Source organism: Triticum aestivum, chromosome 4D (assembly GCF_018294505.1).
Source record: "Triticum aestivum cultivar Chinese Spring chromosome 4D, IWGSC CS RefSeq v2.1, whole genome shotgun sequence".
In the NCBI taxonomy this organism is placed as follows: domain Eukaryota; kingdom Viridiplantae; phylum Streptophyta; class Magnoliopsida; order Poales; family Poaceae; genus Triticum; species Triticum aestivum.
Window position 1 is genome coordinate 489,816,406 of NC_057805.1, and position 11,221 is coordinate 489,827,626.

The following is an 11,221-nucleotide window of genomic DNA, read 5'->3' on the forward strand; positions in this document are numbered from 1 at the left end:
ACCTTTTTCTTTCCATACTAAATTCGGTTAACATCAGCGACTTGGGGGTTGGACTGTTGTTCTCTTTTTTGTTTGGGGGGGGGGGGGGGGGGGGGGGATTGGTCTGAGTATTCACTGTTTTGCACATCAGCTACAATTGACACTACTTGCGGTTGCAAGAACCATGAAGATATTGTATGGTTGTTTGAGTGGATGGGTCATCCTATCCACGATAGGATGTCCTTTCAAGAATAGGGATATGCTTTACGAGAAACAAGCAAAGAATATTGACGAGGATTGAAAATGGGTGAACTTGAAACCGGGAGAGGATTGTATCAACAACTTGGGTTTAGAAGAGCTGGTGATACTCGATGGGGTTCCCATTTGAACTCTCTCTTGAATATGACTGTCATGTTTCCCTCGGTAATTGAAGTCATTGACGCTATTGCAGAAAATGGACCCAAAGCTATTGATAGGATTAAAGCAAAAGGAGTATTGAATATGGTGCACTTCAGGAAGGTTATACTTGGGATTACAACTGATTTGAACACCTATTTGAAAAGGAAAGAACAAGAGATTGTCAATGTTGTTTCATATCTTGGTACAACTAAGAGAAGGCTACACGACATGAGAAAGGAAGGGTGGGAAGATATGTTTACACAAGTTATTGAGTTTTGCATCGAATATGACATTTCACTTCCAGATATGGATGCCATGCATGTTCCCCAAGGATCAAAGTTAAAGCGAAGAACCCAGATTGATGGCAATATCAAATGAGGATTACCACCGACGTGTCATGTATGGTGTCATTGAGCTAGTGCATGTGGAGCTTCATGGCTGTGCCAGTGAAACCAGAACTACCTTGCTTCTCGGAGTGGGTTGTTTGGATCCTTCAGATTATTTCTCAGACTTTGACAAGGAAAAACAATATTGGCCATGGCTCATTTATATCCTGGTGAGCATCATCGGAATAACTGTGACAACGATTAAGGGATGATGGAGGAAAGTCAACTGCTTACTGCCCAAAGAGGAGCAAAAAGACTTGGGATCAGTGGCCTCATAGTACATAGCATGGCATGTTTGGCTGGAAAGAAACCGAAGAACTTTTGAAAACAAGAGCTGTGACCCAGTTGTAGTTTATCAGCTGGTTTGTGATGATCTTTGCCTCTACAGGGAGGCTTTTTTAGGAGTAATCGCTTTAGTGTTTTGACAGGATCCAGAGATGTACGTAGTTTTGGGTCTCCCTCCTGTCACTTTGTGAGTGTGTTCTAACTGCGTAAGCTGATTTCTTCAGCCCATTGTACAGCTATTCCCCCCTTCTTAATTAAAAAAGCAGAGCTCCTGTTGTTTACGGTCAAACAAAAAAAGACAACCTTGTGGCAAACACCCGCGATGACTCCAGATTCTCAGATTTGAAAGGTGTTGGTGAACTTTGCCAAACGTTCTGACGAAGAAAAGAAGCATACAACCTTTCCTCTGGTGTTTTTCTTTTGCTGAAGCCAATATTGGTTCTACAGTCGCCACATGAGAGAGCATTATCTGCAATGAGATATATCAAGTCTGACTTGTAGAACAGAGTAGCCGATGACTTTTTATCCCATCGTTTGATTTTATGTCGAAGCAGATGATGTATACCAAGGCCGTCATGCATACCTATCAAGATTTTGACGATCATGGGGGGTGTTACCGTGGATTTTCTTTACAGTTGTGATTAGCATGACGTACTACTGTACTGCTTACTGTAATGACAAATTATTTCCACTAGCTTATAAATTTAAAGCTTGACCCCGCATAGTTCGAGTCCTGGCGCCGCCCTTCCCATTTCCACCCGGCGCGCACTCTGCCCCTGTCTCTGCTCCTTCTCTCCCGCCATCTTCTTCCCCGTTCCACGATCGATGGGCTCAGCTTCAGGTAATCCACCGGAGAAAGTTCGAGATGTATGCATGACTCCTACGTCCAGTCGCACGGCCTTGCATGCCGTGCACGCACGCACAGATGACACTAGCAGGGAGCATGAGCATCTGCTGGACGTCGCCGACGGGCCCAAGATACGGGTGCGCGGGCTGCGGCGGCGGTCGGAGGCGAGCGGCGAGGAGGTCCTGCGCGGGGTGGACCTGGACGTGCCGCGCGGGGCGGTGATGGGCGTCATCGGCCCCAGCGGCGGCGGCAAGTCCACGCTGCTCCGCGCGCTCAACCGCCTCTGGGAGCCCGCCCCCGGCGCCGTCGCCCTCGACGGCGCCGACATCTGCGGCATCGACGTCCTCGCGCTCCGGCGCAGGGTCGGCATGCTCTTCCAGCTCCCCGCCATGTTCGACGGTACGTACCTGTACTACACAGTCACGCCCCGGCATGCTTTTGCTGCCGAAATTCTGTCGCGGAATTGAAATGCTCGGATTTGTTTCCCCAAAGCATGAACTGATTAGAGCTGATCCGCTGCGATCTTGGATTGATTATTGTGTATCGGTTAATTAGTCCATGGTTGGAAATTAGTAGGAGATGATGATGAAGTGGGGGATGCATCCCTGTCAAGGTCAGTAACAAAGTTGAGACAATCGGATTGCTTGTGCCAAAGGTACCGTTCCGTGATTCCAGATTCCAGTAGTGCTGTAGTGGGCGGGGATGATTGGAGAGAGGTTTCGGCTTCTTTGAACTTCATGACAAACCCAGACCCATATATAATCCTACGTCATCTGAAAACCTACTCGTGACTTTGGACTTTGTTAATTATGATGATGATGATGCATGGTAGTGCAATGACAGTTGTTTATTTTATTTATACTTTAGAGGAGAGGGAGGTGCATGCTATTGGTAGGCTATCACGGGGTGCTTGATCCGTTGACAAAGTTAAGCCGAATCTTGCTTTGAAAATGACATTGGGCACCCACATTTTCCATGACTTCATACCGGTGAAGAGAACATATTGACTTTAAAATGTCCATGTCCAATCGGATCGACCATTTTGCTACGCAATTGCACCCCTGCTTTGCTAGCGTCATTTGAATATCACGTGCATAATGTCAGCTATCAATGTGATGGAGGTAGACTTTGTTAGAACCAATGAAAAGAAAAATAGCGAGGCCCTTAGAATACGCTATTAGCGTGTTATATCGCGTGCTATTAGCGAGACATTGCACGTTGATTCATTTAACGAGATATTGCTAAGAACGCTATAGCGCACCTTTTTTTTTCCATTTGTTAGAACAGAAAAGAAGTTTCAGACTTTTAGCTGACTGACATGTGAACTCTGATTGCATCCAAGAGGAACAAGAGGCCTCTGAATGAATTCCGTTTGTCTTCCCCGTGTGCTGCTCCAGGGACGGTGGCGGACAACGTGCGGTACGGGCCACAGCTGCGGGGCAAGAAGCTCACGGACGCGGAGGTGGAGGGCCTGCTGAGCCTGGCCGACCTCGACCCCGCCATGTCCTCCAGGCCGGCGTCGGAGCTGTCCGTCGGCCAGGCGCAGCGCGTCGCCCTGGCCCGCACCCTCGCCAACGGCCCGGAGGTGCTGCTGCTGGACGAGCCGACGAGCGCGCTGGACCCGATATCCACGCAGAACATCGCGGAGGCCATCGTGCGGCTCAAGGAGACGAGGGGGCTCACCACGGTGATCGTCTCGCACAGCGTGAAGCAGATCCAGCGGGTCGCCGACCTGGTCTGCCTGGTCGTCGACGGCGAGGTCGTGGAGGTGCTCGCGGCGTCCGACCTGGCTCGGGCCAAGCACCCCGTGGCCCGGCGCTTCCTGGAGCTCAGCTGAATATGCTTGTTTCGCTGCGGCGAGCGTCCTTGTTCAGTGTCGACCGTCACCGACCTTTGCTTAGCTCGGGCTTCGGACTCGCTACGGCGACGAATGTTGCGTGCGATTTGGTGGAGTAAATTACGCAAAACCATACACCATACGGGGATAGCGAAACAGATCAATAACACTTGAAGAACAACTCACGTACAACCATCGAATTTGAGCCTAACTATTAACACTGATCGTCGGCTGAGCTCGCAAAAACAGCGAAAGTGCGCGGTTTTGCCCACCTATCGAGCTGATGTGGCATGCCTAAATGTACAATTTGCTGAGGTGGACATGGATCATCCACCCACCTCCTTCCTCGTCATCTCTCTCTCCAACCTCTCGCAAAAAAAAATCTCTCTCTCCAACCGGCCACACAGAGGACGTCGGGGTGCACGACATGGAGCTCCGGTGGTGGATAGGTGGCTGCGGGCGGCGACACCCAAGAGTGGACGGGCCCATGGTGGCCGCACTCTTCTTCCACGGCTGGGTTGCCGCCCTACCAGCAGAGCGACATCCCCTACCATTGGCTCCATGCTTGTTCAATGTATATATAGTACACTACGTCCAAAATCACACCACATTGATCTCCATTATATTCGTAGTATGGACTAAAAATAGCATGGTCGCATATATTCAATTTATTTTTATATAAGAAAAACAAGGAGTTCTTTCAAATATTTGAATCCATTATCCATTGAATTATGATGTTTATGAGTCTTTTACACACACCCTCTCCCTCGGCCTCCATGCCTCTGGCAGCACGCACCTGACGTCCAGCTAGAGCGCCAACGCTTGTGTTCATCTTGGCAAGCAAGGCCCTCAGCCAGAGCCACCCAGAGCCCCTCCTAAGAGCGGCTAGATCCCCTTCTACCTGCTACAAACCGAAAGCATCAAACCCTAGCATCCATTGTCTCCATCACAAATCTGTTTTGTAATTTACTCAATTTGTGTGAGATGGGATTGTTTGTATTTTATATCGGCCGGCTCCACATACGTATGACCTAGTCAAATCTAATAATGTTTTGTCCACATCCGCTCCTCACCTCCTCTTCCATCTCCCTCCTTGTTGGAGTTGTGCCGAATATAGTGTACAAGGTAGGTTACAGTTGGACTTGTAGTTGTATTGTGTTTAGATAGGATATGGAGTCGTATTCTAGTAGGACACTTGTATCCTAGGCCTCTTATATATAGCGGGGCTAGACACACGATGTAACCTATGCCAACATAATAGCACCGGAACGCAGGGGAAGCCGGCGGCGTGTGCCGGTGTCCAGCGCGACCGGGTGCGGTATTGTAGCGGTGTCATGGGAGGAGCGCCCATAGTCAGGCCCCGGAGATGTAGCCATATCGGTGAACCTCGTTAACAAATCTCGGTGTCGTGCTCATGTGATTGCTTGGTCCTCGGATGATCGACGGTAGCCTCGGATTTATTCTAACAGGTGGTATCAGAGCTAGGTTGTTCTTGAGGCTATGGATTGAACATCAATAGAAATATGCAGAAGCGATCGTAATACGGGACAGAGTCGTCGGCGAGTTGCGGATCAGAAGCGGATATGATCGCGTTGTAATCTTCATGGCGGTGATCCGAATCGATCTCGGCAAGTTGCAGCAGTGCTTGAATCGCGTGGCGCAGGCAGGGGCGCAGAGCCGCATCGGTGCAAGCGGTCAGCGCAAACGCGTGGGAGGCGGCGGCTTGAAGGCGTGGCAGGCTGGTGAGGCTTCGTGCGCTAAATGCATCCCAGGTGAGACCGCTGCAGAGCAGGCATGGCGGGCTAGGCCCAGGTGTTGGGCGGCTGTGCAGGCGTTGCCGTGTGCGCGTGTGCAAGGAGCTGACAGGTGGCCGGCTGGTTGTTGCATTGTGCTGAGTCGAAGGGGTGCAAAGACACGAGAGATTTTGTTTGAGAAAAAAAAAGGGACCGAGTCCCTTGATGAGACGCGTTTCTCTTGGAGGCCGATACACGGACGTGCAAACATCAATGGTGAGTACTACATTGGAAAGGAAAAGGTTTTGGCAAGGCAAAGCTAGCATTGAAGTTGAGCCATGGGAGCCACTCTATGTGAAGACCAGAAGCTATCTTGTTGGATTCGCTACTAGTATACTCGGTGTACTTGGGGATCACGGAAAGAGTGCTCGATTTCTTTTTCACAGGTCAGCCGTACAAAGAATCATGGCGCCAACGGGTACCAGGTTTGAGGTGGAGAAGTTCGACGGAACTGACGACTTTGGGTTATGGCAGACAATGGTGAAAAAATTTGTTGGCACAACAGGGATGCTTGAAGGCGTTGCTGGATGTCAGGCCAGGCGGACGATGAGGACGGTGAGGAATTACGGATGGTTGCAGTTGGGGAAGTTCGGCTGGGTCGGACTAATCAGTCTGACGGATCGACATGAGTTGGTTGGTACAGAAGACGATGGTGGGATCGGCGACGACGACTTAGGGGCGTGATGCTGATGATGACCGACTTCTGGGGCGTGGAAACACGTGGCACATGCCCGAGGGCTTGTGTGGCTTTGACAAGACTATAGCGCGGGGTTGATTCAAGACAGTGCACATGAGATCTTAGAGCCGACGGGGCGCGGGGTGGCACGTACAACCACCATGGAATCATGTTGAAGGTGGAGCTGGAGTTTGTAAGACTTCACTCGGTGCTGATTGAGGGGCTACGGCGTAAGTCGACAGAGAGTCGAAGCCTATTTAGCGGGAGAAAAGCAAGTGACACGTAATTCGGACTAGAGCCCAAGGGTCTGATGGAAGCGTGAAACTCGTCATCGGTCGGTGATGATCGGTGGTACTCTGCAGTGGGGGTTGAGTGATGTGGATTCACGACCCTTGAGACTCGACCGGGACAGCGGAGGCTCGACGCGGTAATAGCGGTGAGGCGTGCGGTATGCATGGGACATGGAGACGGGCCAGGGCTCTGGTGGTCATACATGTGGTGAGACAACTGCGAATTTGACTCAGGATGACTACAAGCAATGGTGAAATTCCTTCAAGTTTCACAAGCGGTCAAGAAAGGAGCGGTGATGTTGAGTTTAGGTAACTCTTATGTATGACACCCAATATGTGAGTTGTTCAATTTCACGCAGGTCCGTGATCAGTGTGTGATAGCGTTGGACTGATACTCTGGAAGTTGGGAGCGCAAACTAGAGTGACAAGGAACTTAATTTTGCTCGAGTGTTGACTGTGGTCAAGAAAAGAAGGGACTACAAGTTGCAGGTGGAGTCATATGGAGTCTTTGGAGTAGCAGCGGTACTCATGGGATAAGCTCAAGTCCAATGTACATGGAAGTTTGACGCATGGACAAATCCAGAATGGTGAAGTATATTCGCCAAGGTGGAGTTTGTTGGAGTTGTGTCGAATATAGTGTACAAGGTAGGTTACAGTTGGACTTGTAGTTGTATTGTGTTTAGATAGGATATGGAGTCGTGTCCTAGTAGGACACTTGTATCCTAGGCCTCTCATATATAGCGGGGCTAGACACACGATGTAACCTATGCCAACATAATAGCACCGGAACGCAGGGGAAGCCGGCGGCGTGTGCCGGTGTCCAGGGCGACCGGGTGCTGTATTGTAGCGGTGTCATGGGAAGGAGCGCCCATAGTCAGGGTCCGGAAATATAGCCATATCGGCGAACCTCGTTAACAAATCTCGATGTCGTGCTCATGTGATTGCTTGATCCTCGGATGATCGACGGTGACCTCGGATTTATTCTAACACTCCTCGTTACCATCGGGTGCGAATAGGCCAAGGATCCCCGGTGGACACTCGAGCAGGTCGCCTATGAGATCAACAAGGCTGCCCGGAAGGTGCGTTGCATCGCCTGGCCGTGACCCGGCGCTCCTTCGCCACGACACCCACATCATCGTCCTCCACCTTCCCCATGATCGCGTCGCCACCCTCCTAGCGAGTAGCCTCAACCCATCATGGCCGCCTCCATTGAGCCCCGGCGTCCCGATGCGGCTTCCTCATCAACGTCAAGCGGGGTCTACCACCTGTTGCTTGGCTTTGGGCCGTCTGCCAAAGCTATGTGCTCAGTCTCGTTGTGGGGCCGCGTTGGAAGACCACCACGGGCTGGTACCCGGGGCTGGCTCGCAATATCCAGGACGCGATTGAGCACGAGCTCTGCTAACAGCGTTGTGATATGCCTTGCTGGCGTGCCTTTTTTAATTTTGCTAATTTTTTTTGGCGAATGCAACACTCGGCAAAGCCTTTTGCCTGCACTCGAGTGCAACACTAGGCAAACACCTGCGACATGGGGCACCAACATTGTTTGCTCTTCCATTTGTTTGCTGAGTTCCCATTTTTTACACTCAGCAAAAAGGCTTTTTCGAGTGCATGACAAAAACAACTCGACAAACTTGCTTTCTTCTGAAGGAGTCCAACAGAATTGCCTTTGTCCCGTGCGCTGGCCAAATTAAGCTCTGGCCATCATCATCGTCATCACACTTGTTTTCGTTGTATCAACCGTGTGTGATAGGCACACTAGTAGAAAAAGAGACACTAGTCCTGGTTGGGGTCTCGGCGGGCAGGGGTGAGGATATATGTAGGCAAATTTTTAGTCCGGATTGGAGTCTAAAACCGGAACTGAAGACAGGCTTTTAGTCTCGGTTGGAGACACCAACCGGGACTAAGGGTATCGCGCCTGCCGCAACCCCTTTAGTCCCAGTTAATGTCTGCAACCTGGACTAAAGGTCCCATTCGAACCGGGACTGACGCCTGCCGAGACCCGTCCAGTGTCCTACCGCTCGAACAGGGACTAATGTGAGCACCAAATAACGAAGCTTTGATCATCTTTATCATCAAACCCATTTCCTTTGTATCAACCGTGTGTGATAGGCACCAATAATTAAGCTCCGGCCATCCTCATCATCGCACTCGTTTCTTTTGTGTCAACCGGGTTTGATAAGCACCAAGCCACAAATACCGCACATGGTTCCTAGTTAAGAAACGTGTCTGATGATAGTTACACCGAAAAAAGTGTGCTATTGTAGAATGTGTGATGATAGATCCGATCCCTACACCGCACATGTTCATTTCTTAAACTGTTTGTGAGTTGTGACCCATCACACACATTTTTATATAGCGTGTGCGATGATATCTCCCCAATCACACACCTACTACGCGCGTTGAGGATTTACTAAATCGTGTGTGATAGAGGTTTCGAACGGTATGATGCTGCACTAGTGGTGGATGGAGCGTTGATGGAGCACTAGTGGTTGACGAGCAATTGGCACTAATATTGAAACATTGGTTCTTCAAGACTTAGGTTTGTCTTGGCCAATGGATGAAGGGCAAAGACTTCACGGTAGCCAAGTATTATGGAATAGAGCACAGTAGTCTAAAAGTATTATTCATCCCCAAATCAAGTACTTTACTATGCAATAAGGGGAGTGACTTTTGATTCTTTCGCAACCCAACTTGAGCAGAGTCAACCGAACCAAATGCCGGCATTGGACATTGGCCTTGTATGACTGGGTCACTGGAGTGCACGTTCACGTATGCCTTTGTATAGAACAAATTAATAATCCAACAAAAGAATACTTCCTCTCTCTCAGTTTACAGGGCGTGCGCATACCCCTAGTTCGTCAATTTGACGAACCTAATACAAGTCATATATTACGAAAAATATACCAATATAAACTCCAAATGTTCTATTTTCAAACGGTATAATTTTTGTGTTATATAGTTTACATTAGGGTGATAAAATTGACAACCTAGGTATACGCGCAGGACTTATAAACTGAAACGGAGGAAGTATATAAGGTCCAGTGTGCATTCCTCGCTCTATCGGTTTCTATCAGTTAATTAGCACTCTCTCTCTCCCCCCCCCCCCCCCCCCCCCCTCTCTCTCTCCCCCTCTCTCTCTCTGAGAACTGAGTACCGTTTTATTAACTTGAACTCAACGATATTACTACACGAAACGACATTATTTTTGGATAATCTTTTGCCATAATTTTCCATGTATATGCTGTATACAAGGACCCCATGTTTTATAAATATCTCAAGGATTTGTTTAAATGAGGCAAACTATTTATCATTTTTATTTATTAAGATGAGAAGAATACAATTAACATGTTAATTACGAAAAAAATCAGGCAAAAACCAAGATTACAACCTGCCTGGCTTGGAAAATAATAGCTAACCACCAGGCGCTCGCAGCCGACCTGGCTATACACGACATCCTAACATTGCCGCCCATCATTTTTTTAAACAAGGTCAAAAGATTTGCTTCATTTATTAATTAAGAGTGATAATAGAGTGTGTTAAGAAAAATTCAAATTACAACTAGATCGTTACTCTCTCGACATGATTATACCCACCTATTTCGCACATACGACCACCCAAAGAAATGCTTGATGTTTTCAAGTAAAATCGTCAGGGGAGCAGTCTTGTGCCGAAAGACACGAGCATTTCTCTCATTCCAAATCGTCTATGAGGTGAGCATGTTGAGTGACAGAGTGAGGATATTGCCTTTCTATTCGGGGCGTTAATGTCGGACATGTCGAACCTGCACTCCTTAATGAAAGGCTTCAAGTACCATGCGGTGGTGTCAATATGCACAAGTTGAAGCCATTCCTTGATCATGCCTTAAAGCCGAAGCGTGAACTGGCATTTGAAGAATAGGTGGTCAGCACTTTCACTCTTGTGCTTGCAAAGTGGGCATAATCCGCAATTTGTCCAACAACTCGACCAATCTTTCAGCGGTCCAAATACGATTTTGGATGGACAACCAGTGCCCAAGCCCTTCAACCTTCTACACGGTGGAATTCATGACAGATCTGGTGGCTTCAAGGAATTGTGTCTTGTAAGCAGAGGCCGACGAGTAATGCCCACTAGCAGTATGCTTTCAAGTGATGTTGTCCTCAGCGTCTTTGTGCGGCTGGACATCACCTAGGATTGTCCAAAGGGAGACGATCTCACGATTGTGGTAGAATGACCAATGCACCGGAAGCTTATTTTTGGAGAGCCAAGCACAATCCTTCATGGCCTCGTGCACCCTGCCCTTATTCCTAGAAGAGGCCTCATAGATGAGGGGAGAAATGTCCGGGCCCCATTGAGCCGACGAGAGTCCCAAAATGGAGCGCGAGCCCCATTGACAATGGTGATGATGGTGGAAGGGGGACTGTGCTTCGGTGCCTTAAGGCACATGCCTTTGTGCCTATGACATGTGGGTCCAACAGATGGCTGGCCCACATGTCAAGGACCCAAAGGCAGGTGCCTTTTAAGTCACTGAAGCTGCGTCCGTGGAAGGGTAGAATAGGTCAAGATCCGGCTACCCTGGTTTGGAGATACCACTGCAACTTGGATGAAGCATCGTTAGCAGCTGATGTCAACAGAATGAGACTGTATGGTACATAGTATATGAGACGCACAGGATGGTAGCAAAAACACAACAAGCACAGGATGGTAGCTGCGCCTACCTCTAGCTAGCTAGGTCGTTCGTCCGCATTGACCG

At 49.0% G+C, this 11,221-nt stretch overlaps 1 protein-coding gene across 1 annotated transcript; it reads left to right on the top strand.

Moving 5' to 3' along the window:
• Positions 1 to 1,916: 1,916 nt before the first annotated feature.
• On the top strand, positions 1,917 to 3,854 carry LOC123100523 (protein STAR1). The gene is made up of 2 exons (XM_044522441.1): positions 1,917 to 2,295; positions 3,294 to 3,854. Exons 1-2 carry the CDS (start codon positions 1,923 to 1,925, stop codon positions 3,731 to 3,733), a joined length of 813 nt encoding a protein of 270 aa, XP_044378376.1. The 5' UTR covers positions 1,917 to 1,922; the 3' UTR covers positions 3,734 to 3,854.
• Positions 3,855 to 11,221: the final 7,367 nt, after the last annotated feature.

What these genes read in the sequence shown, in the direction of transcription:
- LOC123100523 (XM_044522441.1), top strand. Translation starts at nt 1,923, where the DNA reads ATGACTCCTACGTCCAGTCGCACGGCCTTGCATGCCGTGCACGCACGC. An exon ending in GCTCCCCGCCATGTTCGACG is followed by an intron (nt 2,296 to 3,293) that starts GTACGTACCTGT and finishes GTGCTGCTCCAG; the next exon opens with GGACGGTGGCGGACAACGTG.